Source organism: Vitis riparia, chromosome 14 (genome assembly GCF_004353265.1).
Source record: "Vitis riparia cultivar Riparia Gloire de Montpellier isolate 1030 chromosome 14, EGFV_Vit.rip_1.0, whole genome shotgun sequence".
NCBI lineage: Eukaryota > Viridiplantae > Streptophyta > Magnoliopsida > Vitales > Vitaceae > Vitis > Vitis riparia.
This window is the reverse complement of record NC_048444.1, coordinates 2865038-2890098: the sequence shown is the minus strand read 5'-3', so window position 1 is coordinate 2890098 and position 25061 is coordinate 2865038. Positions and strand designations below refer to the sequence as shown.

The window sequence follows — 25061 nt, the reverse complement described above, 5'->3', positions numbered from 1 at the left end:
TCTGAGTCTCGTTTCTATTTCATCCTCATCAAGGTGACTCTCTCTTGCTCTCTCTATCAGCTCGAATTTCCGATGAACTGAGCTGGAGATCTGAAGTTTCTATTTATTTTCTCGATGAATTTTGATCGTGAACGATTCCGGTCGTTGATCAAGCAATATTCGTTGGTTGCTCTGGAGCACAGACTCATAGAATTTGTACTTTGAAAATCCATAAAATTGTAGAAATTTTATTTAATGTTTGAAATGAAATAATCTCTGCTCTTAATTTATTTTTATTTTTTTTGAGATCTGAACCATCTTTGGTAGGAATTGTCTGATCTTCCGTGCTATGAAGAGATTTGATGTTTTTTGCTTGGTTTTTTGAATGGAAAATAGCTTGTGGCCCTGTGCTACTAAGATTTAGGTGTTTTCTTGGTGAATTAAGGTGTGCTACTGTTGGCTTTTACCATTTCGATAAAAAAATAAAAGAACCGGTTGTTTGATAAAAATCACATTTCCATGTTTGGACGATGTCTTGAACGCAATGGGATATATGAAAAAGATATGCAATTGCTCAATTTTTTTTTCTCTGGATCGGACTGGATTCAATCGGTTCCCTTTTAGACGTTTTAGGTGCTCTTGACATGCAAATGAATTTTGATGTTTCAGGAGTGATCCATGCACTTAATTTAACTATGGTGTTTCTGTCATATATAGGTTGAGAAAGGAGGTCCCAGTTCAAATTCTTTCAGTTGTTTTTCTCTCAAGACACCAAGATATGAGCAATCTGGATTCCTACTCTCTGAAATCTGTCTTAGATTTGCCTGTACCTTTTCAATCTGCTTTTAGCTTCAGGTATTTTAGTTGCTCAGTTAAGTTCTATGATATTCTACTCAAACTTGTAGATAGGCTGTTATATTGGGCTCATCCTTGAATATGACCTTTGTCCTCCAATTTTAAGATGCCCATTTGTACAGGTCATCACTTCTGAACCAACCAAGCCATTGGATGAGATAACAATACATGCTAACTGTTTCATTAGAAATTCTGCATGCAATCGATTTTTGTTAGGCTGACTTTGGTTGCATTTGATTTGGGGCCTTGAAAATGGACTTGGAACAAAATGGAATTGGAGGTCTCAATTCCAATTCCAGTTATTGAGTTACTTTTATACAAATTGATCTCCAATCAAATACAGCTATACACCTGAATCTACAAAATTTAAATTTATTGGAATTGAAATGCTTATTCAACTCATCACAATCAGATAAGGCCTTACTATGTTTCACTCCTTCTGCATGCAGGTATTTTAATTCGCTGCAGAGCGAATGCTTCTCTGCCTGTTTTCTCTCCGATGTAAACATGGTTATTTCAGCACCAACTGGAAGTGGTAAAACAGTGCTCTTTGAGCTCTGCATTCTGAGGCTTCTCTCAAGGTTCATCTCTGAAGAGGGGAGATTCATCCATGTAAAGGGAACCCTCAAAACAGTAAGGTTCCTAACCAATAATGTTGATGGTAAATATGTAGATATTTTAGTAATGGACTAGATGCAGAAGTGTATTATTTTCTCGATTCCAACTTCAGAGGGAGCCACACACACCTATAGTGAAGTTCTTTTGCATGAAAATCCTGGAAGTTTCCCATAGCACTTCACTTTTCATCTGATCGTAATCATAATTAACTTCTTAATTATAATTAACTTCTTAATTATAATTAATTTAGTTTATTTTTTTTCGTTGTTTTTATGATAAATCTCTTTGTTTTCTGCAGTTCCTCCTTTTACAGTATATCATCACTCAGATTTAGACAAGCATTAATTCTGAATTTATAAATTGATAACTGCAAATTTTACTTCTGAAGCCATGCTGATGTGCGTAGTGGTTTATATTAGGCCATAAAAATTGTTTACATATCCACTTGCAAGTAGTGATTTTTTCTTCTGGGTTTCTTTTTCTATTTTGTGGAATGAAGATCTACATAGCTCCATCCAAGGCTCTTGTACAGGAGAAGCTTCGAGATTGGAATCAGAAACTTGGGTCCCTGGGGATAAATTGTCTGGAGCTGACTGGTGACAACGAATTTTACAACATAAGGAATATACAAGAAGCAGACATTATTGTGACCACTCCAGAGGTCAGATGCAGCATCTTATACATACATATGTTTGCATATAAGAGACACTCATTTAAAACTCAACATTGCCACCATCCAATTTACATGGAGTTGGCTACATGATTCTTTTTCTGATGCTCTATTTAGGGCCAGATTCTATTAAATCACAAGCTATCATATTTTCTCCCACATTCTTGATCCATGTTCTTTTTGCCTTGGCTATTGTTTTTGTGGCATCTTCAACTTCAACAAAATCACTTCTGGATGTTTGATTTTGTTTAGGTTAGTAATCAAACGGGCACACATTATTCCTAAAGGATTTTCAATCAACAGAGTGCACTCTCATGTTCTTTTTTAGTGGTTTAAGTTTTAATCATACTGTTGGAGCATGGCTAAATACATTCTTTTTCCTTTCTATAGAAGTTTGATGCAGTGACCCGGTATCGCATAAAAGATGGAGGCTTGAGTTTTTTCAGTGACATAGCTCTTGTGCTTATTGATGAAGTTCACCTATTGAATGATCCACGTGGAGCAGCTTTGGAGGCAATAGTTAGTAGGATAAAAATGCTTGCTCGCAACCCAGAAATGAAATTAAGTTCTCTTTCTCATGTCCGCTTCCTAGCTGTTTCTGCCACTATTCCAAATATTGAGGACCTTGGTAAAGTTGTACAGCAATATTTTGATTCCATGAAAGAGTTGGTATGAAAATTTTTATCATTAATCTTCAATGTGTATTGCATATTTATCTCTACAGCGGAATGGCTAATGGTCCCTGCCCAAGGGATTAAAAGGTACTTTCTAATTTCTTTTACTTGATGGGCGTGCTTTGTTTTCTTTGATGCACATACCCCTTTTATTTTAAATAGCTTTCAAATGTTTGTACAGGTTCGGTGAAGAAATGAGGCCTGTAAAGTTGACTACAAAAGTTTTTGGTATACAGATAAGAAATTTTCCATTTCGGAAGTTAGTTGCTTGGAAGTATGTTTCTCTAAAATGATTGTGATAACAACTCACATAGAAAATTTTGGAGAATAATTTATGATATGCATTTTGATTTGCATGTTTCTCTAGTTGTAATTTTTTTGTGTGTGGCAATTGGAGCATAATTGTAACAAAAGATTTCCGGTGACTTGTACATGAGCATGATATACAATTCAACTATTGATTTTTTTTCTTTTGATAGGCAACTATTGACATCATTCAACTATTGATATCAGTCTTTTTATGTATTCTTGCACCTGCTTTGCTCATAGGCTATACACCAGCAAAAAATGACTTCCTATTTGAAAAGGTAAGAGCTTACACTTGTTCTTTTTGGTCATTATGTCTGATTCTATATAATCTTAAATCTTAGCTTCCCTTTGTTCTGAGGAACTTTGACTGAAAAAGATGAATTTCAAAGTTTGTTTCTGAAAAGTTGAACTTCACCTCTTTGTCTTGTTTTTTAATTCTTCTGTTTCATTATGCAGCGCCTTCAAAATTATATTTTCGGTAAGCAGGGGCCATGGCTCTGATTTTTAAAAAGATTATTCTTTTTGTTTTTGTTTGTCCTGATTTTACACTTTGACACTGTAAACTCAGAAAATGTTGACTCATAGAAAACTGATTTGCAGATATTCTCATGCAATATTCCAGAGGAAAATCTGCCCTAGTTTTTTGTTCAACTAGAAAAGGAGCACAAGAAGCAGCACAACGAATATCTCAGATAGCAATGAACTATGGTCATTCTAATCCATTCATCAGAAGCAAAGAACAAGAGGAAAGGTTAAGGGAAGCTTCACTATCATGCAGTGATAAACAAATGCAATCATACATCCTTTATGGAGGTATAAGCTTATTTTTCTTACCATAATGCTTGTCAATTTGAAAGTTTTTCAATGTCCCTATTGCTCACAAAGTTAGTTTGAAATAGTATAATTTGATAGCTTGTTTTCAGTTGGTTACCACAATGGTGGACTTTGCCCAAAGGATCGCAATCTCATTGAAGGTCTTTTTCTTAAGGGTGACATTCAAATTCTGTGTACCACAAATACTCTTGCCCATGGAATCAACCTACCGGCACATACAGTAGTAATCAAATCAACGCAGCACTTGTATGTTGAACTATATTTTGTACTTCTTAGAAATTGTAAAGATCCTCTTTGTCTTTAGTCATCATCAGCTCTAGTGTTTTTTCAGCAACAAGGAAAAAGGCCTGTACATGGAATATGACCGATCCATGATATTACAGGTGTGTCACTTGTCTTCAATACTTATATTCGAACTTCTGAATTCAAAGCATAGCCAAGCTTTTCTTCAGAAGATGCTAAATGCAAAACACTAGAGCTGAGGCATTCCTATATACTTGTGTGGTATTGTTTTTTGTGTTTGTTTTTGTTTTTTCTATACATCAATGTCATTTATGAAAGGATGTGGACAAAACATGGCCTATGCATGAATTTATCCATTGAAACTGTTGCTGCAGTGATCCAGGGAAGAGATTCTCCCTTAGTTCGTCTTTGTGCAAATATGAAAGGAATTGGAAGTTTTCTTGAGTGAAAAATCCAAGTTAAAGTATGCAATTTTGCATGCAAATGTGTTATTTCGTTATGTTAAGGTTGAAGTTTTCAAGTTGACAAAGACTGGTGGGTTTTCACATTGATTTTTGTGGTCAAGTGAGAAATAAAGCACATGGCAGTCAAGGGTGAGCTCTCTGTAAGCTCACTCATTGAACCACTGCTATTCTTTGAGGAAGGGATATTTTCCTTGGAGACTTCTTTATGAATCATAACACTTGAAAAGGGCTCAACCTAATCAATAAGGATACACATGCTTTCTGTGGACATATATTCAACATATACTAACAATGCTGAGGAACCACAAAAAATGCTCTTACCATAAGCATGTCTGCTTTCCTCAATATTTTGCCGACTTTCATTACTATCAAAAGTTAAAACTTACAAACATACGCATGCTTTGTATGGACATATATTCAACTTATACTAACTGTGCCTAGGGCCCAAAGAAAAAAATTGTCCTAGTATAAGCATGTTTGTATTCCTCAATACTTTGCTTATCATGTCATTAAGTTTGTCTTAAAATGCAGATGTGTGGGAGGGCAGGTCGTCCACCATTTGAGGATACGGGAATGGCTATAATCATGACAAGAAGAGAAACGGTGATTTTGGTCTTGCTTTGTAATCATTATGCAGTTATCACAGTTGTGATTATTATTGAAATAATAACTTTTGATTCCAAAAGTACCTGATCGTTTTGGAACTATATTATAAAGTTTTACATGATGTTAGGTTCATTTGTACGAGAATCTCTTGAATGGGTGTGAATTGGTGGAATCACAGTAAGTGAATAACCTTTAAATTCCCAAATGTAAATAGAAATTTTACTTGTCTTCTACTTATGTAGTTTATATGGTCTTCTTCTTGCTTTTAGATTGCTTTCATGTGTGACTGAGCATCTAACTGCAGAGATAGTTCAACTAACTGTCTCTGACATTACAAGGGCTATTGAATGGATGAAGTGCTCATACTTGTATGTGAGAATGAAAAAGGCATGTATCATTGGGGCTTTCCTTGGAGATTTTTTTCTGGATATTCTTTTTCATCTAAATTACTTTCTTGAAACTATGCTTAACCAGAACCCTGAGAAATATGCATTTAAGAAAGGTATCCCTGGCAACCTTATAGAGAAGTACACTCAAGGTACTGTTATGATTCATTGTTGCAGTTGTAAAGTGCACTAGTGTTCTCTATACTGTTTGATTAATTGTTTGTTATGTCAGATATTTGTGTTCAGAAGTTAATGAGTTATCACAACATCAAATGATCTGGACTGATGAAGATGGTTTCCTCTTGAAACCGCTAGGTATCATGGCTTACAATGCAGTAGCTGGCTGTACTCCATAGTGACAGAAGCACTAACCTTTCTGTATTTTCCAATCTTCAGAACCTGGAAGGTTGATGACAAAATATTATTTGAAATTCGGTACGATGAAGCACATTATGCAGACTCCTGTAGACTGCAGTTTAGAAGATGCACTTCATATCATCTGCCGATCTGAGGAAATTGCCTGTATGTGTGTATATTGCTTCCAGTAGTAAATGGTACTTATATTTGTAAAGTCAACTGGAGGAATGATATTTTATCTACTGAAAAATGAAGGGATACAGCTCAGGCGCAATGAGAAGAAGTTTCTAAATGACATAAACATGGATAAAGATGGCCGGCTTCGATTTCATATTCTTGGTGATAAAGGAAAAAGGAAAAGGCGTATCCAAACCAGAGAAGAGAAAATATTTGTTTTGGCAAGTGACTGCTTGACAGGCGATCCTTCTGTTCATGATTTATCATTGACTCAGGTCTCAACTTCACAATACATTGTCTATTATTCTAATGTGCCTAATAAAGCTTATGAAATTCTGAGCTTCTGGATGTGCTATAGGATGCAAATGCTATATGCTCAAATGGGTGTAGAATTGCTAAGTGCATGAAAGAGTACTTCATTTACAAAAAGAGTTATAAAGGAGCTTTGAACTCAATCCTTCTGTCCAAATGTTTACTTCAAAAGCTCTGGGACGACAGTCCATACTTGCTGAAACAATTACCTGGCATTGGAATGGTGACTGCAAAGGTTTTCTTTATTGGCTTCTCAGTTTCCATTAGAAATATGATTTCCATGTCTTGAATTACTTAATTTTCTTCTCCTCACCCCCTGTCTTCCTCCAAGCACATTCCTCAGGCATTACATTCAATGGGAATTGTTTCATTTGAGGCTCTGGCTGAAGCTGATCCAAGAAGGATAGAGATTGTCACTGGTCGAAAATACCCATTTGGGAACCACATCAAGGAGTCCCTGTCATCACTGCCTCCGAAAGTAGAGTTGAAGATTGAGGAAATTGAATGCCAAAGGCAAGGGAAGTCCAAGATAGAATTAACATTGACAAGGCTATCACAATCCTTCCAATCAATTAAACGATATTATGCTGACATGGTATGTTGTCATGAATTTGCTTTAAACGTTATCCATGCTGTTTGGTTGCAATGCCTTTCATGTCACAATGAATCCATTTTACAAACATTCAACCAAGAACTCTTTCTTACAGGTTGTTGGTTTGGAGGAAGATAACCTGATTCTCTTTCATGAGAAAATAAGGTGATGTTGGCTTCTTTGTTGCTTTCAGCAATTATACATTAGCACAATATCGCAAACATAATACTTGGGGGTCACCAAAAAGCATATGTTTTTTCTATAGTCAAATGTTTGAGCTGTTTAACTGGAAAATTTCCTAGATTGAGCAAATTGTTTTAGTTTTAATATAGACCCCTTAGTCTTATACTTAATGCTACATAATATTCCATTGTATCTCCTTTAGTTACAGAAGGGCTAACTCTATTTGAATTGGTTGCAGCAGAGTGGATGAATTTTCTAGGTAAGCAAACTCAAACCTTTGCTTTTCATTTTTGTGATTGATAAGTCCATAATATTATCTAAGCACTCACAGAGAATAATTACTGGTGTATCATGAAAGTTATGGTCCGGAGTTTCAGTCATGGTGGTCTTGGAAGTCAATGCCTGGACAAAAACGGGATTCTTTTTTCTTCTCTCTCCCCCAAGGAAATTCCTGTTTTTTAAAATATTGATCATCTACAGTTATTACAAAGTAAAAGACTAATTAAAATTTTGTTGTAAAATAATGATTACGATGACAATAAGATTGATTACCATGGTAAGTGGGAAGAAAGAGAAACCTATTGGAAGAAACAGCTCTGGGCACCATCTCTTTACCCTCTTCTTCTAGGGAGGATATGTTTATTCATCTCCCATTATCTCTACCTTGTTATTTGCTATTTGCGCCTAAGGCGGTTGGTTTCTGTTGCAGCCCCTATAGCACAACAATTCTCCTGTCAACGCCTCAGCAAGGAAAGCTGACTGTTAAGGCTGATCTGATTTTTGAAGAATACAGTAAAACTTCTGCTGGGATTGATGAATTTTAACAAAAATTCAAATTCCTGAGTCATGAAGATTCATTTTATTGTGGTGTTCATGCAGTTGGCATTGATCTGCACCAAAAACTTCTAGTGGTGAAGGAAATTAATTCAAATATGATCCATACACGTGGAAGTAAGCAGCTTTCCTCTTTTCCTTTGCCTAAAGAAGTGTATGTCATAGAAGATGACAATGAAGATGCATCTCATTCTTCTTCCAAAGGGCTTGACATTTCAAAGAAATCCAAACGAGAAATGGATTCCTTGTGAGTGCCTTTTCTTCTGATTCTTTATGCTTTATATATCTAACCCTTACCCAAAAGATACCATGGGGTCTGAAAATCTGGTTTTATCATATAATGTTTTCCATATGAATGAGCCATCTGGTTTTCCTGTCTTAGGCCCAATTTCAAACTTATAGATGAAGAGTCGGAAGAAGGTAAAGTTAGGAGACTTCCCTTCACATTATTTAATCTGATTTTCTTTCTCTGTCATTCTTACTCATTACCACTTTAACCTTGAAATTCAGAAGGTTCACCTGCTATTGAAACTGAAGATGATGAATGCAAAATCATAACTGAGCAGACTGTATTTGAACATATACGTAAAAAGTCCAAGAGCTTCAATGTTTTGACCAAATCAAATGCTTCTGTTTCTCCATCATCAGAGGCCTTGATCCTCACAAGAAAGCGCACTCATGAACAGCAGCTTGAACTCCATGTCACAGAAGCTCTGGAAGAAACAGAGAGAAGCAAAATTCCAAGACGGGCCACGGTCAGTCCATTTTTACATTCTAGAGAGGCTGAACTGAATGGACCTGGTATCAGCAAAAATCCAACTACAAAATACCAACCTGCAACTGGTAGTTTGGTTGTCATGAACTTCATGGATGACAGAGGTGCATTTTTTATTTATTTTATCAAATGCTATTATTATTATCATTAGTCTGTCTTGTATGGAGTTTTAAACCATTTATTTGTATCTATTCAAGCTGATCTTCCTGAACGAATAGAGAGCACATCCCAAATCGTGAGTGAAGATACAATATTTGATCACATACGGAGAAAAGCTAAGAACTTTCCGGTGTTCAATAAATCAGAGACCCCTGAGTCTGATTCTACAATTCTGACCAAAGGACACTTCTCTGAGAACCAGACTGTGCTTCATGAGGATTCTTTTGACACATTGGAAGGAACAAATTCAAGTGAAGCCCTGAAGACTACTATAGTTATTTCAGATTCAGAACCTAAAAAAATGGAAAAAGAATCTCATCATGTTAGGGAAGGCGCAAAGATGGACCCCAATATAATCTCTGGAAGCACCTGTGGCGCTCATGGGAGCTTGGATCTTCCCCCAGAAGTTTCAAGCATCCAGACTGATCCCACACATCATGTTTCTAGAGTAAAGAACAATGTACAGAATGCAGACCCCGGAATGTGTGTTAAGAATATCAGGAAGAAGAATCTCTCTCCAAATGGATCAAAAGGGCAGTGCTGCCCAGCAGCAACACCGGGCAAAATCAGGGAAGTAGATTCATTCCTAGGGTTTAAGAGTGTCTTCTCATTTCTCTGATTGCTCTTCTGCCATTAAATGGGACAAATGGTGTCTCAATCTTGGATTGTGATGTTTGTGAAACGGTTCAACTTCATTGGCGCATTCTTGTTCAGAATCTGAAATATAACAAGTTCACTCAACAGTGAACATAAGATACATAGGGTTCAAACAAGGTTCATGTGCATGCTTGAAATGGAGCTGAGAGGCCTGATTCCTCCTGTTTTTGGATATGTATTAGAATTTGCTGATAAAATTCCCAATGAGGATTAACAATACCGTAACTCCAACTAATTTCCAGGTGGCCAAAGGGTTTGTGGATATGATGCATAATGCATTAATTTGCTTGTATTTTGTGGCACATCGAAAGCATCCAGAATTGGAATGTGGACTATTTTTATGGACCAAACAAAGAGGATGCCACAGGCAATACTAATTCAAACCAAATATTTGTTTGAGCAAGATACAACAAATTTGACACCTCAAACCACTAATCTGCTTGTTTTCGTTAATAAAATTTCACCACATATTATTATTGAGTCTCCATGTTCACCTGTAAAAAAAAAATTAAAAAATAAAAATTCTCCTGTTCATATACCTACAATGATACTTTTATTATTAAGCCACCTAATAAATTGAATTGGCAGTTGAACTGGTGATCATTAACCTGGGTTGTTGACTTCTAGTTCACAATGCCGATGGTTTTCTAATATTTGTTCTCCGTAGGGTTGTTTCTTTCTGCATGTCTTCAATTAATGACAGCTTCATGTCAGGTTCTCTTGACCATAGCATCAGGATTTGGGATCTTCGCATAAATGGTTGTCAATTCTTACAAACTGATCAATGCAAAATATAAGGTGGGGAATAAAAACACTCTGGGTTTTCTTTCAAAGATGAGTTAATTAAGGATAATTCACTGACAAACTGGCATATGTGGTGCAAGAAATATGAAGCCAAATATCACTTTGCATCTTGTTGACTTGGACTTGATTTGTAAAGCTTAAAAGTTTATTCAGCTTCTGTGTAGCAGCAGTCAATCTACTAATCTGGTTTATAAATTTTGAAAGATAAATTTACTATATTGTTTAAGTGAAGTTTTTATTATTATTATTTTCCCCACTTCCCTGCCATCGGCTCCTGAGCAGCTGTTATTAGCCGAGTCATTCTGAGTAAGTGGACCTGAATCTTTTCCTACTGGGTTATCTAATTGAGCTGCTGTTACCAGATAAGAAAAGAGCTGAACCAATGACCTCTGAGTGGTTCTCCTATATTTAACTAACCTGTGTTTACAAGAATGCATTACAAACTAATTAGACCCCTCTCCTTTTGAAAATTGAAGATTCTTAATTTGTTGATATATCGACCAGTGACTAATATTGAACTATACCATATTTCACCTTTGTTTTAAGAATGCAACCATTACAAACTAATTTGTTTTATTTTTTCTCTATTTATTTATTATACTTTGGCATATCCTGTGCAGCCCATTGGGCTTGCGTCCGTCCCCAAGATGAAGGTGAAATTCATGTCACAACCTGCTCAAATGATCTTCTCTTGGACTTATATAGGAGAGTAGGAAACTTTTGGAGCAATCTACACTTGTCTATTAGTGGAGTGCGAAAAATTTTAGAGAGACCTAGAGATATCCACACATCTCTACATAAGGTTAGAAGACAAGGAAGTATGTTGGATGTTACAGAGAGTTCAAAACTCTTGTATATAACAATTTTATACAAAACTTTAATATAAGCTCTATATTAATTGGGAGTCTTTGTGGATTCCAAAGAATTCTTTGGACGTCCGTAAATAAAAAGTGACCTCATTTGGTCAAGACACTAAGCATTTGAGTTCTAGTGCAATATAAAGCTTCATTTTTTTAAGTATTGTTTTCGTTGTGCATTCTAACTATTAAGTTAAGTAGTATTTGTTGAAGCCTCGCGTCACCGAGGCCACCGCAATTGTCAGATGGATGCGTATTTCCAACTGAAGATGATACTTGCTTCAATCAACCTCCCTCTCATTATATGAGGGCTCTCCTTTTATAGTGTCAGATGCTCTGTCCCCTTTAATGGTGGGGAGACTTTTTGGTTTGTCATGATGACGCTGAGGTGGTAACAGAGTCATCATTGTCCTGCAGGTGGCTGTCAGAAATCGTGGGGGGATGACTTGCTGTCATTTCTATCATTTCACTCGACAGGCGGCGGAGTGTAGGTTGTAACAGATTGTCTGAAGTGATTCATTATGGTCCCGTCGAAAGTGCTTCTGACAGTATAGACTAGGATAGCCCGCGTTTCACGACCAAGGCTTTTGATTGAGTTGCTAGTGTTGGGTCCGGACAACATGTCCGGACAAGAGAGGGGGTCGCTCGGATGACGGGTTTGAGAGTGCCGTATGCCCCCTTGAGGGAATCCGGACAGAGAATTGATGTGTCACGTGTCCCATGGAGGGATGCTATGCCGGGTTGCCACGTAGGCGTTTGGATTGGTTATCATGAAGGTGCATTTTTTGACCAAATGCTATTTCTATTATTATTATTATATTGTTATTATTGTCTTGTATGGAGTTTGAAACCATTTATTTGCATCTATTCCAGCTGACCTTCCTGAACCAATCTTGATTGGAGATTTTTCTGCTACATGGTGGCACTTTAGTGGGCTGGACCGTCTCATTCTTTTAGTGGGACAGAAACATGGGCCTTCCAAATTGATTTAATCGGGCTTACCTTCTCTGGCGGGGCGTTACAACATAGTTTAGAACATAATATTTTTATTACGCTATGTTCGCGAATCTTCTCAACGTTCTACCGATTTTGCATGGCGGACACGTCTCCTTTCAAAGGGTAGAAAGGTAATTTCATTGCACCAGACTCCGAAACGGCGGACAAGGCGCCAGCTCTTCTTTGTTCTGCGAAGGCTTCCTGGTTGCTTCTGAACCGCCTTCTTTTCTCTTTTCCAACTTGTCTCTCCGTTTGGTGGCTGAGAAAACGAAAACGCTGAAATAGTAGTGAAAATTGGGGAACATCATTACTGGCAAGTTTGCTACCCTTTCTCACTGCACCTTCTCAGCAACCAAACGTAGAATCTGAATTTTGATTCTGCCGGATTTCGCTTCCTGTTTCTTGTAGTGGTTTCCGTCTCTAGCTTTAAAAACGCAATGGCTTCTTTGCGTTTTTTCATCAAATTTTTCTTTTAAAAAAAGTTTGCAATTAGTTAAACATATTGTTGACATTCATGTAAGATGTAACTATGCTGTGAACGGAAGTCATGAATGTTAAGAAATAGTTCATTGATTTTCCATATGAATCGCAGCGAGAAAAAGCTTTTTGAGTAAAGCAGAATTAGCTGTAAGAGAAAGTATGCGAGATTAGCTTGTGTTATTCATTGGAGCAATACGAAATCGAAATTAAAAGAACATCAACTTTCTAGTCCAGAAAATGGAAAGGATGAGTTAGAATGATTCATATGAAACATCACGAGTTAGGATGGTTTAAGTCTTTTTTTTTATTTTTCATCAGTGATTGAATCTAGATTAATATCGAGAAAATAATCTTTAAAATCCCTCGGATTTTGCAGGGGGAAAATGACTGCTGTTCATAAAATAGGCCAAGCTGGTTATCGGGGTCCAAGTATCTTTAAGGAGATCTTGTATGGGCTGACTGCTGGCCTCATTGCAGGAGGCCTTTGGAAAAGGTATCATTGGAACCTCCAGAGGAGAAACAAGGAATTCTACGACATGCTAGAGAGAGGTGAGATCAGCGTGGTGGTGGAAGATGAGTAGGCTATATCCTTCCATGTGTATGAATCAATGTTCAGGTTAGACAATGATCAAAGACCTAACCTAAGATCATATTGTTTTACCAATGTTTTTGTATATGATACTACTGATGTAGGTCCACTAAAATCTCTTGGAGTTTTGCTTATTTTGGTAGCATCCTGAGAGCTCTATCCCAAAAGTTTTGAGTTTGAATGTATCACATTCTCTCATTTACCCTGTTCCAATCTTTTAAATCTGTCCCCAGTGTCGACAGCACAGCACGGGTCCTCCCCATAGGTGTGAAATCTTGTGGAAGAATAGGTCGTTGTGTATATAGGTTTGATTGATGCGTCTTTTTCTTGTCAATGTTGGATGAGTAAGGATGGTTGATGTGCATGAATGAGGATTGTAGATTGTATTGCCAAATTGGAAACATTGGTGATATCATAAGGCTTTTTGTCGGATAAGTTCACAAGTTGGGGATGGGTGGAGTTGATTCGTCTCGCCCTTTTACCATTCACTTTAAATGTTGGTCCCTAGAAAAGTTCAGGCCACACAAAGATCAGTTGAATGGTCCCAGCAACTATAAACAGAAGATTTGTTTTGGTGTAAATTTAAGAACCTCATAGGTCACCAGTTCCCACTTATCATGATGACATGACCCATACAGGGTTTAAAAAGCTGCTTAAGCATCTTTATGCTTGCCATGTTGGATCAATCATCTACTTAAAAACCTAACACATGTAGTGTAGTTTGATTCATTTATTAAGAAAGAGCTTCAACACAACCAACAGAGCTGACTAATATGTTCTTCAATTTAATAGAGCAAGAACTGCACCATCAGTTTATGAGAAGGGACCTAGTTGAAATGGCCTCTCAACCATAGTATTGAATGATCTACCTAAAGCTAGAAAGCAAGCCCACATATGGGAGTAGATAGAATGGTAGAGCAAGTGGGTCTCAAACAACCACATAGATCATTCAACTTTATAGAAAACATTTTTTAGTACAACATGAGGGTTGAAAACTTTTTGTGTCAAAAAACCAAGTACTTCCCTCTATCCCTTGCCCTGCATCTAAAAATCATAGTTTTAGATGTCCAAACTTTGAAGCTACCCTCATTGGGGAATCTCTTGCCTTTTAAATTATGTGAACACCCCGTTTTCCTTCCTAGTAAACTCCTGACTGACTGTAACCTTGTTGAGAATTTCTTTGCTTTTAAACGTGTGAAAGCCTCATTCTTCTTCCTTGCAAAGTCCTAACTGATTGGAACTTCCAAAATGCAGTTTTTTCCCATTGAAATTGTGCAAACTATATTTCCAAAAGACTGCATAGATGAGCCTCTGGATTCACTGATTAGCTTGAACTGATGTATCCTGAAATTGTTGGAAGTTCAAACTGATCTTCTACTGCATCAGTTTCTGTTCTTCTTGATGGTCCATGGAACTGTGCATGCTGGAGGACTCTGTGAAAGGGCCGGACACTTCAATCTTTGTTGCCATATTTGACATTGAAGTGTTTGCACTATTAGACCTGGAGATAGCTGACTCCAGCACATGAGCATTCAGGAAAGGAGGTTGATTTGGTGGAGGAATCTCCCAATCTTTATGAGTTAGCATCCAAACCACTTCAGTCATGGAAGGTCTCAAAGCAACTGAAGCTTGTGTACATAAAAGCCCAATTCGGAGCACATCAGATGCCTCCTTTTCTGGAAAATCATCTTTCAGGCAATCATCAATAGCTTCAACCAATTTATTTGACTTGTATAGCTTCCAAACCTGATGCCAAAATTCCCAATCAGCAAAAGTACAAAAGCTTAACTTGAAACTAAGACTTTTCTAAGTATGTATCAAGGTTTTGCAAGTTCCATGCAGGAAGAATTCAAATCTTACTGTTTGTAGAAGAGAACCGGAGTCCTGTATGAAGACACTGTTCTTCCTACCACATACAATCTCGAGAACAAGTACACCAAAACTATAAACATCTGCTTTCTCTGTAAGTTGTCCTCGAACAAGATATTCAGGAGCCATATACCCTCTGCACCACCAAATGGCATACATTTTTAAAGGAAGAAGATAGAAATATATTTCAGAAAAAAAGAAATGTTGAGAGCTATAAAGGGTGGGGAATAATCACCTCTACAAAGAATTAGAATGTCATCAACATTGTTAAAAGAATTTTAAACGTCATTCCTTGAAATCCTAGATATGATTGTATTATGGTTAAATGGTCACTCTGAATTTTCTGTTTTCTTTCTAGTTTCTCTTTTAGGTTATTGTTTCTGTATCAGGATCAAGTTGTTCACTACCATGAAATGATCTATTGGATTGTGGTATTGCTCATGTGCAAGACGAAGAACATAGATGGGAAGAAATCAGATAAAAAGATCAAAAATGGAACTTTTCTTACAGTGTTCCTGCAATGCCTGTGCTAAGATGAGTCTTATCAGCCCCTAAACACCGAGCAAGTCCAAAATCGGCAATCTTTGGAGTTAGATTCTCATCAAGAAGAATGTTGCTGCCTTTTATGTCTCTGTGGATTATTCGCATCTGCAAACCGCCATGAAGGTATGCAAGCCCTTCAGCTGTTCCTACTATTATATCAAACCTCTGCTCCCAATTCAAGGTTTGAATCTTGTTCTTATCTGCATGGAGAGAGAAGTTATTTTCAGTTTGAAATTATAATCAGGGTAGTTTTTTGTAAGAGATCCAAAATTCTGTATGAATGAATCATATAAGGAGGGAAAAATTACCAAACATGAACTGATCAAGGCTCCTGTTGGGTACATACTCATAAACCAGGAGGCTCTCAGGGCCTTCAATGCTACATCCCAAAAGCTTCACAAGGTTTTTGTGTTGAATGCCACTGATCAAGTTTACCTCATTGAAGAACTCATCTACCCATTGCCTGGTGTTGAAAATTAGCCTCTTGACAGCCACAATTTCTCCATTTGGGAGAGTCCCCATGTACACAGAACCAGCTCCCCCTTGGCCTAATTTCCTTGATGGATTAAAGTACTCTGTTGCCCTCTCAAGTGTTTCGTATTTGAAATTCAAACTAGACTTGTTGATAATAGATGAAACCTTTCCGAGATTTTTGCGTTCTAGGCAATGCAAGCAAAGATCATCCTGTTAGATGCTAAAGTCGCTACTATAGCTAAATGTTTTGGTTTAGATTCCAGGTCGTACTACTTATTACATGGTACTTTTTAGGAATTCTACCTTCTTTTATCTTGGACAAACTTGCATATCCTGCATAGGCAGCAAAGAGGGAAACCAGGATTAACGCTGCTGCAGCTAAAACGATGGCTATGATGAGCCCTGTTCTTGAAGACCCTAAAAAACACAAAACAGATACAGAAAGTTTTTAATAGGAGATCAGTTAGGACTCAGTTTGACAATAAAGAATTACATCATATGAAAAATGATGAAAAGGGATTGAAAAACCATTGTAGTAGAAGAAACCTCAAACGGGTTTTAGGAAGGAAAACAGAGCAATAGAATAGTTGACAGCTTTAAGAAAACTATAAGCAGAGATTAATAATGCAAAAGAATAGACAAAGCAATCAATCTTGTAAATTTTACCTCAATTTAGGCAAGAAACATAAAAAATGGAAAAGGGGGAAGATTCAGGGATCAAGAAAAGGGGAATGGAATTTGAAATTCAGCAAAGAAAGGAGACCCATGAACAAAGAATTAGCAAAAGCCACACCAACAACGCTCAACTCAATTCAATTCATAACACAAATTCGTGAGAAAAGAAAACTTCAGACGGAAACTTACCACTACCACCCTCTGATTCCCCTCCATTATCATAGAATTTTTCAGTTGAATACCTCAAGTAGCAGCCAGCATTCAACCCTCTCCCTTCCTTTCCTGGAAGACACCCTCTCACTTCATTGCTTGCCTTCTGCAAGCAAGCTCTGCATCCACTACTGTTAACTGTCTTCCAACACTCTGCCAAAGCATACACTCCCACCGCTCCTCCCTCCACCACTGCCACACCATACCCACCATTCGCTACTGCAGTGGCGGTCACATTATTGATCACTCGATGAACATTCTTGACAAACTCTAACTTTGCACCCTGATCCACAATCGCCCCACTCCCAGAACTGCAGTTCACGGTGTCATGATCTGGGTCCACAGATTCACTGAAAAAGCTATAGTTGTCGTATCGCAGGAAGCACCCATCAAGGTAGATACGGGCAGAGGTGGCAGGGAGGCATCGGGGGAGCTTGGTGCGGCCGGCGGCATAGCATAGGAGGCAATCAAGGTGAGAAAGGTCCTGATGGCACTGGGCCAAGCCGTACATGGGTGGTGTCGAGTTCACAAAATGAGAACCCCATAGGTTGAGGGTGACGAGCTGTGATAGAAACTCCATTTCTTTTACAAATACGGGGACAAAGTTTTTGTCCGTTGACTTGGCTGGGCTGCAGTAGAGCCCAGCTTCGGAGGTTCTGGGATCGGAGGAGGACAGAGAGAAGAGGATGAAGAAGGAGATCAGCCATGTGGGTTTAGAGTGAACTTTGATCGAGGAAGGCATGGATTTTATATGTATGAAGTTCACTTTCCCTTCCACTCTTCTCTCTTTTAAGACTGAGCTTCAGTTTCTGTGTTCCTTTTTCATAGGTTGCAGAGAAAACTGAATCAAGACCCTCATTTAGCTGCTTCTTAGATAATACGTGTTTCTAGTTTCTACCTTTTACTCTCCCCTGTTTTCGTGGAGCCCTTTCTGAAACTCGAAGCTTATTGTTACCAAAAAAATTGTCTTTGTAAGAAACACACTCACTAACCAACCTTAGTAAACGCTAATAAATTGAGGGATTGTCATTTTCATGGCTATCAATTAAACTCGTCTCCACCTAGATTTGATGGGTGTTTGGTAATGGTAAGACTGAAAAATTAAAAATAACTTTAACTAATAAGTAAAAAGTAATTAACTTATCTAAAGTTTATATATATATATATATATTTTTTTTATATCTTAATCATTTTTACGATCTTTTTTACTATTTTACGACCTTCATTGTTACTTAATCTCATTTTTTTTACTTATAATTTATGATAATAAATATATCATGATGATTAAAAATAAATTTTAAATTAATTTTATCAAACAATTTTAATACTTAAAATAATAATTAAGTAATAAATTTTAAGTCATTAATTTAATTGTATTAAAACTTAAAATTAAATTAAGTTATTACATAATAAATATTAAGTTTTACCAATCACCCTCTTAATTTATAATGACTTTTTTATTTGATTTTTTTAATATTAGAAGTTGTAAGTATCGAAAAAGTAAATATTGAAAAAAAAAAGTCAATGAATATAAAAAAATAGATTTCAAATTGATATTTTTAAATTAATTTTTTTTTATAAAAATATATAAAATTTTATTTTATTTTATTTCTATCTTGAAGAATAAAAAATGACTCTTAGGAGTAGTTTTATCCTTAATTTTGACTAAGATTCTTTGCATTCAATTTCTTATCATATCTTTATTGAAAGGGTTTTCATATTAATTTTGGTGATGACTTTTTGTACGCAATTTCTTATTTTATTATCTTTTCATTGAAAGTTATTTTTATTTTTGAAAAAAAATAAAAATAAAGACGAAGACCCTAAGGCGTTGGAATGGATGATTCACCAAACGAAGCACGCCGTCTATTAGGTATGAGGTCCACCTGGCGCACGTTATTGAAGAGCCTTTCATTTTCCCATGAGGTACAGCCCTTGTGGTGGGAACCACTCCGTTCCCACCTCCAGTCAATAATTTACATGTCGGTGCAATTAAACTGCACTTCTGCCTGTACTCCACCGCGTTGCTCCCTGGATTTTCGATACGTATTGGTTCCAACCGGAAACGGTGTCGTTTTTAGTTGTCTTTGCACTTTTTTACAGGATAGCATGGACCATACAAATTATATTTACATAATCATATACTTCTAAATGCTTTTGCCCCCCGGAATCAACGGACAAAACTTATCAAAGCCCATGAATCATTTTTTTTAATTATTATTATTATTATTTTCTAATTTTAACTTTCCCCAGCTGTCCATTGGCTCATACCAAATCATCACGTTTGGTAATTCATGGACTTCTCTTCTAGACTTGTAGCGGTTTCGGAGTCCAGGGTGTAGTAAGTTGTATGGAAAATATTAATTTTTACCAAAATTAGAAAATAAAATTAAATAAATAAATAACATAAAAGGCAGAACATGGACCAGTGCTTGGGCTCTTGAGTGTTCACATTTTGGTTTCCAAAAAAGGCCAAAGGAATAAAGACTAGTGTCGCTGTCTTTGGTCCAATGACCTTGACTGTTCAATAGTGTCCGTAATAAATGCAGAAGCTAAGTGTCTTCTTATACCCATATGAAATAGAACTTCGGTTACTGGAAATTTTGTCTAGTGGGAAACGGAAGACAAAATTTCAAAGCCTTTTGTTTTGGAAAATTCAAAATCAGCGGCTACCAAAAGGGAAGAAGAAAGAAGATTAGGTTCAGCTGTCTCTTCCTACCTTTTTTCTATTCCAAATTCAAATCTACAGTCTCAAAGTTGGAAATGAAGTCTTTTTTTGTAGCCGTCTCATCTAACGACAACAAATCAATTGACATCTAGTGAAAGTAAGTCAAATCTTTTATAACATTAGATGTCGATTATTGACAAACACTGGGTTAGTGACATTTTTCCAAGACATGTGTTGTGCTCCTCAATTGGATTCAATTTTAAAGTGGGACAAAGGCTAAATATTCAATCTATAGGCCACTTGAATGCTTCATTTTCCTTTTGTTAGGCTGAAGACACTGAGGGAAAAGACAACCCCTCTTTTTGAAAGATATAATTAATGTTGTAAAGGTGAAAGTGACGGCCCAAGGAATACTTGATTTTATCAGCTCTAGCCTCTAGGTGTCTGGGCACAGTACCCATACTTAAGATGACTACTCTGCATGTGTATGTGGGTGGGGTGGTTGGGTCATGATGTCTCCCACTATCATCATATGTGTCTTGATGATTCTAAATTTCCAAAACCCTAATCCAACATCAATTCTTGTACCTCAATTCACCATCACAACTGTAAAAGAATCCCAGATCAAACCTTGTGCAGTGACTTCCAAACAGAAGATGATCATGGGAAAAACATATTATTATCTGAGCTCAGTATCAGAATGATCACAAGATATACATAGATCAAATGAATCCACAGCTGGTCTCCTAAGAGACCCCAATGCAGGAGAAATTGTCAAATTTTCTTCAGTGAATGGAGGCTTGGATGGAATAGGCAATGAGACATCCTTTTGTTTAAGCATTTGAATTATTTCAGTCATGGAAGGGCGTAAAGTGGGTGATTCTTGAGTACACAACAAACCCACCTGAATTACTCTTGTGACTTCTTCCATATCTTCAATCTCCATGCCCTTGTCTATAATCTCAGTCATTGTATTTGACTGAAAGTGCTTCCATGTCTGTAGAAGACAGTAAAAGATAAGATGAAGGCAATGCATAAACATTGAACATATATTTGGAAATAAGTGTTATAAGGAAATTACAGCAGTGGCTAGAGTGTTGAGGGAGTCATCAAGCTGAAATTTGTTATTCTGCATACCACTGACAATCTCAAGTATGAGAACTCCATAGCTATAAACATCCACCTTTTCAGTTAATCGGCCCTGAGCTAGGTATTCAGGGGCCATGTACCCTCTTTTCAAGCCATGAAACAATGGAAGAGTTGAATGTTGAAGAAGATAGTTATAGCATTGGTGATAAAGAAGGGTGTTATGACATTAAGTATACTTACAGTGTGCCTGCAATGGCAGTGCTGGTGAGGGCTCTGTCAGTGGAATAAAACCTTGCTAGACCAAAATCTGCAATCTTTGGTCTGTATCTGAAGTCTAATAAGACGTTGCTGGCCTTGATGTCTCTATGAATGATTCGAACGTGACAGTCTTTGTGAAGGTACTCTAAGCCTTCTGCTGTTCCCATGATTATACCAAGCCTGATCTTCCAGGGTAGTTCTTTCTTCTTCTCTGTGTCTTTCTTCCATGTGTAGCAGAAGAATTTTAACATGTTGATCAGACAGAGTTGATATGGAGTCATAACTAGAACTATGAAACTATGCCCAAGTGCTTGCAAGTGAAAGTTGATTTTAAGCTTACCAAATAAGACTCGATCGAGGCTTCTGTTGGGTAGGAATTCATAGACAAGGAAGCTGTCATGTCTGGTGAAGCAGCAACCAAGGAAACGAACCAAGTTTTTGTGGCAGGCACTGCCTATAATGTCTATTTCGTTATAAACCTCCTGAGCTCCACTCTGTCCCGTTATGAATAAACGCTTTATAGCAATTTCTCTGCCATCTCGTAAGGTTCCCTACTCAGAGGAAAAAGCCAAATGATAATTATAATAAATAGGAGAAAAGAAAGATAGAAAATCTTGAGGGGAATTTACCTTGAACACTTCACCAAATCCACCTTGCCCAAGTTTGTTGGCTTCATTGAAGTAGTCGGTTGCTTTTTCAAGAGTCGTGTACTTGAACTGCAAGCTTCTCTTTACAACCGAGCTGTCCACTTCAATTTCTTCATTAATCAAGAAGATGATTTGAGGAATGTGATCAATCATAACAAATTTCCTCATAATAGAGCTAAGCATAATCAAATTCTGCCTTTATAATTCAAAGCAAAGTTTCAAAATGAGAATGTCTCTTCATTAGCTAGAACTTACCATTTGCTTCATTTTGCTGATTTCGTTTTTGGTAAGCAGCTTTACCAATGAAAAACCCGATAATAGTGGCCAAAATGCAGACACTGACCACGCCAACGACGTGTGAGATGAATGATAATGTAGCATCTGCAAGAGATCCCCATGAAAAACTATAAAAAGAAAAATCAAAGCCCTGATACTGATCAAACAGTGAAGAAGAAAAAAAGAATTAGTATATTAGAGGGCAAGAAGGCTCGGTTCTATAGAGCACAAAACGCAGGCAGACTTGGTACAAAAAGGACTAATGGAATGAGTTGCATATTTGGAAAAGAAATGAATCAGGGGAATGAAGCAGAACGGATATTCACATGGACATCAACTTGCAGAGAAGGGTTCATAGTTGGAAATGCTAGGAAAAGCTGTAAGCACTAAGCAATTGAGCTAACTATTCAGAACTAACCTCGAGCTGCTAGCCATTTGGGGTCATTAACAAATTTGTAATCAGAGTAACGTAGAAAACAGCCAGCATTGAGCACACGCCCTTCTGTAGATGGGAAGCAAGCAAAGGCAGAAATGGCTGCACTAGCAAGGCATGATGCACAACTATCACGGTCCAAAGTCTTCCAACAACTAGCCATACCGTAAACTGTTATACCATTGGCACTTTCATCATATGCTGCATACCCATCCCTACTTGGTGTCATCCTGACCAGTTCATCAATCACACTCTTGGCTATATTATCAAAATTCTGGACACCGCTGATGCTATCGCTGCATCTCTGTTTCCATTCAATCCCCAAAGGGGAAACACAAATACACCATAAATATGAAATACTATTCATTATAAATTTTGGTGTTGACTATTATTAAATTGAACTGTTAATTAGCCCACCACCATTACCAGTACCAGATCACTAGGACCACCTCATCCCTGAACCCCACTTGCAATTAATCCCAAAACAAAATTTTAATTTCAAACGAGCAGCGGGTCAACTTTGTGATATTTCAAACAAAATTTTAATTCAAAGGAGCAACAGGTCAATTTTGGGATATTTCAAATTAGTCGATAGGTCTCTTAATTATATAAATGTGTTTTAAAATCTTGAGAATGCATTAAACCCAAAGAATCTACATAAGAGGAAAGGTTTTATTGTATGATATCAAAGTCTGGTCTAAGTGTCGGACTCTATGTATCTAGCTTGTAAGGGATGTTTAGTTGTTTGTCTAGTTAAGGAATGTTTATTTGTTTGTCCAATTCCAGAATCCTGTAAAACATAACAAGGACATTATGTTTGCATGAATCATATCAGAGAAAATTTCTTACACTATATATATATATATATATATATATGTAGTCGTTTCTCTTAATTATATAGCTAAATTTTAAAAAAAATGAGGAAAAAGAAAAAAGAACATCTTGTGACATGTGATGTTAGGGTACATATCAAATTAATCATGATATCAAAGTTGAACCTAACCTCGGCATGGGACTATATTTCTAACCCCGTGATGGATGTTTGTTTGTTATCTGATATCACAATCTCATGAAAAACATTATGTTTGTACGAGGGTGATTATGATATCTTACATCATATAAAAAAAAAAATTATAGTGACCGACCCTAACCATGTATACAACCAAGTGGCATATTGGCCCGATAAGTTGAAGGTTGGAGATATGGTTAGTTATGGAATCATCTTCGTTGGTGGAGCTCTAGATGTTTGTTTGGAAACATACATTAGTCAATATGAAAAAAAAAAAAATGGAAAAAGGGAAAATTAGGACATCTCGTGGCATATGATATTAGGGTTCAGACCAAACTACTTAATTTTTATCGATCATCGTTTCCTTCTCCTCTGTTGAAAGAAATCATAAACAAATCTAGGGTTCATACTCAGCCAAAAAAATAAAAAAATACTAAGAAAACAAAATCAGTTACCAAATAATCCATGGGCGTGAGAGTATCTTGAAAGAAGCTGTAATTGTCGCCTCTAAGGAAGCAGCCATCAAGATAAACACGACCGCCAGTTGCAGGAAAGCAACCAGGGAAAAGAGAACTTATCTGAGAGAAGCAGGCTTGACAATCCTGGGAGGAGAGATCATCCATGCACTGAGCCAACACATAGATTTTGTCTGGAGGCTCTCCAGCTTCCTTGAATGCGAACTTGGTCTTAGGCAGTTCATCTCGCAACTGGGTTATAATTTTGGAGTAGCTGTCGAGGTAATTGGAGAAATTGTGGGCGTAGTCATTGCTGCATATTCTAGCGATGATGTCGGCTCTGGGGTTGGCTTTTGTGGAATGGATGAAAGAGAATGTTGTTGTGAGGAAGATGATGGAGAGAAGGAGACCAGTTTCCATGAGAAAGAGAGAATGGAATTTTCTTTATTTTTGAAGTTTTTCTTTGGTTTTGATTGTTTCTGGTTATATTTAGTTGATTATACCGGTGGTGGCAATTCTTTGAAGCTTGCGGAGGGAGGGTGAGAAAAAGGTGGCAATACCAATGCCAACCTTTTGCCACCTCATCTTGAAACCCAAACCATGCACTCATGCACGTGCCCGTTACTCATCTAAGCTTCTTTTCATTACTTAGGATTAATGCATTGAATTTCCAACTTCATTGCCCAAAATATAATCAGGATTTATTGACAAATTAAAGTTCTATCATTTAGAGCCCTTTTAAAAATGAATTTAGTCATAATGCTTTTAGTTTATAGTGTTTATCAAAATAATTATAAATAAATAAAAAATCACCTATCGGACGATTTTTCACTCAAGGATTTTGAAAATGATTTTCAAAATATTGTCGAGTTAGTATTTTTGCAAAGAAAATGCTTTCAAATATTAGAAAATGCTTCTTAGTCTCCTAAAATCACTATCAAATGGACTTTTATTGAAGACATACTCATAGCTTATCAAATGTACATGCTTTTACAAAGAGACACATGACATAGTAGTAAACTCGAGACCTCTAATTAATTATAAC

The 25061-nt window shown here is 36.9% G+C and overlaps 4 protein-coding genes across 7 annotated transcripts; 2 read left to right on the top strand and 2 right to left on the bottom strand.

Annotated features, from left to right (window-relative positions):
* The first annotated feature begins 700 nt into the window (after nucleotides 1–700).
* Nucleotides 701–9856, top strand: LOC117930300 (DExH-box ATP-dependent RNA helicase DExH17). The gene is made up of 27 exons (XM_034850886.1): nucleotides 701–834; nucleotides 1284–1467; nucleotides 1952–2113; nucleotides 2513–2750; nucleotides 2847–2883; nucleotides 2978–3024; nucleotides 3346–3383; nucleotides 3562–3583; nucleotides 3706–3918; nucleotides 4029–4185; nucleotides 4271–4322; nucleotides 5178–5249; nucleotides 5380–5429; nucleotides 5522–5639; nucleotides 5727–5808; nucleotides 5888–5953; nucleotides 6035–6160; nucleotides 6251–6447; nucleotides 6531–6719; nucleotides 6828–7079; nucleotides 7192–7241; nucleotides 7501–7518; nucleotides 7969–8051; nucleotides 8139–8340; nucleotides 8476–8513; nucleotides 8604–8972; nucleotides 9066–9856. Exons 1-27 carry the CDS (start codon nucleotides 758–760, stop codon nucleotides 9644–9646), a joined length of 3720 nt encoding a protein of 1239 aa, XP_034706777.1. The 5' UTR covers nucleotides 701–757; the 3' UTR covers nucleotides 9647–9856.
* Nucleotides 9857–12452: 2596 nt separating this feature from the next.
* On the top strand, nucleotides 12453–13617 carry LOC117931289 (putative cytochrome c oxidase subunit 5C-4). 3 transcript variants are annotated; one of them, XM_034852229.1, is made up of 2 exons: nucleotides 12453–12472; nucleotides 13198–13617. In XM_034852229.1, exon 2 carries the CDS (start codon nucleotides 13205–13207, stop codon nucleotides 13400–13402), a length of 198 nt encoding a protein of 65 aa, XP_034708120.1. In that variant the 5' UTR covers nucleotides 12453–12472; nucleotides 13198–13204; the 3' UTR covers nucleotides 13403–13617. The 3 variants fall into 3 exon arrangements, with proteins under 3 accessions (XP_034708120.1, XP_034708118.1, XP_034708119.1); XM_034852227.1 differs by lacking the exon at nucleotides 12453–12472 and adding an exon at nucleotides 12551–12654; XM_034852228.1 differs by lacking the exon at nucleotides 12453–12472 and adding an exon at nucleotides 12551–12745.
* Nucleotides 13618–14305: 688 nt separating this feature from the next.
* Nucleotides 14306–18083, bottom strand: LOC117929444 (cysteine-rich receptor-like protein kinase 42). Its single transcript, XM_034849716.1, has 6 exons — nucleotides 17161–18083; nucleotides 16600–16713; nucleotides 16131–16481; nucleotides 15788–16022; nucleotides 15271–15415; nucleotides 14306–15156 (listed from the first exon to the last, which is right to left on the bottom strand). Exons 1-6 carry the CDS (start codon nucleotides 17921–17923, stop codon nucleotides 14785–14787), a joined length of 1980 nt encoding a protein of 659 aa, XP_034705607.1. The 5' UTR covers nucleotides 17924–18083; the 3' UTR covers nucleotides 14306–14784.
* Nucleotides 18084–20473: 2390 nt separating this feature from the next.
* Nucleotides 20474–24482, bottom strand: LOC117931191 (putative cysteine-rich receptor-like protein kinase 43). Of its 2 annotated transcripts, XM_034852104.1 has the most exons (8): nucleotides 24017–24482; nucleotides 22538–22856; nucleotides 22099–22224; nucleotides 21826–21953; nucleotides 21537–21747; nucleotides 21179–21413; nucleotides 20931–21081; nucleotides 20474–20846 (listed from the first exon to the last, which is right to left on the bottom strand). In XM_034852104.1, exons 1-8 carry the CDS (start codon nucleotides 24434–24436, stop codon nucleotides 20529–20531), a joined length of 1908 nt encoding a protein of 635 aa, XP_034707995.1. In that variant the 5' UTR covers nucleotides 24437–24482; the 3' UTR covers nucleotides 20474–20528. The 2 variants fall into 2 exon arrangements, with proteins under 2 accessions (XP_034707995.1, XP_034707996.1); XM_034852105.1 differs by lacking the exon at nucleotides 20931–21081 and having other exon boundaries at nucleotides 20744–20846.
* Between the last annotated feature and the right edge of the window lie 579 nt (nucleotides 24483–25061).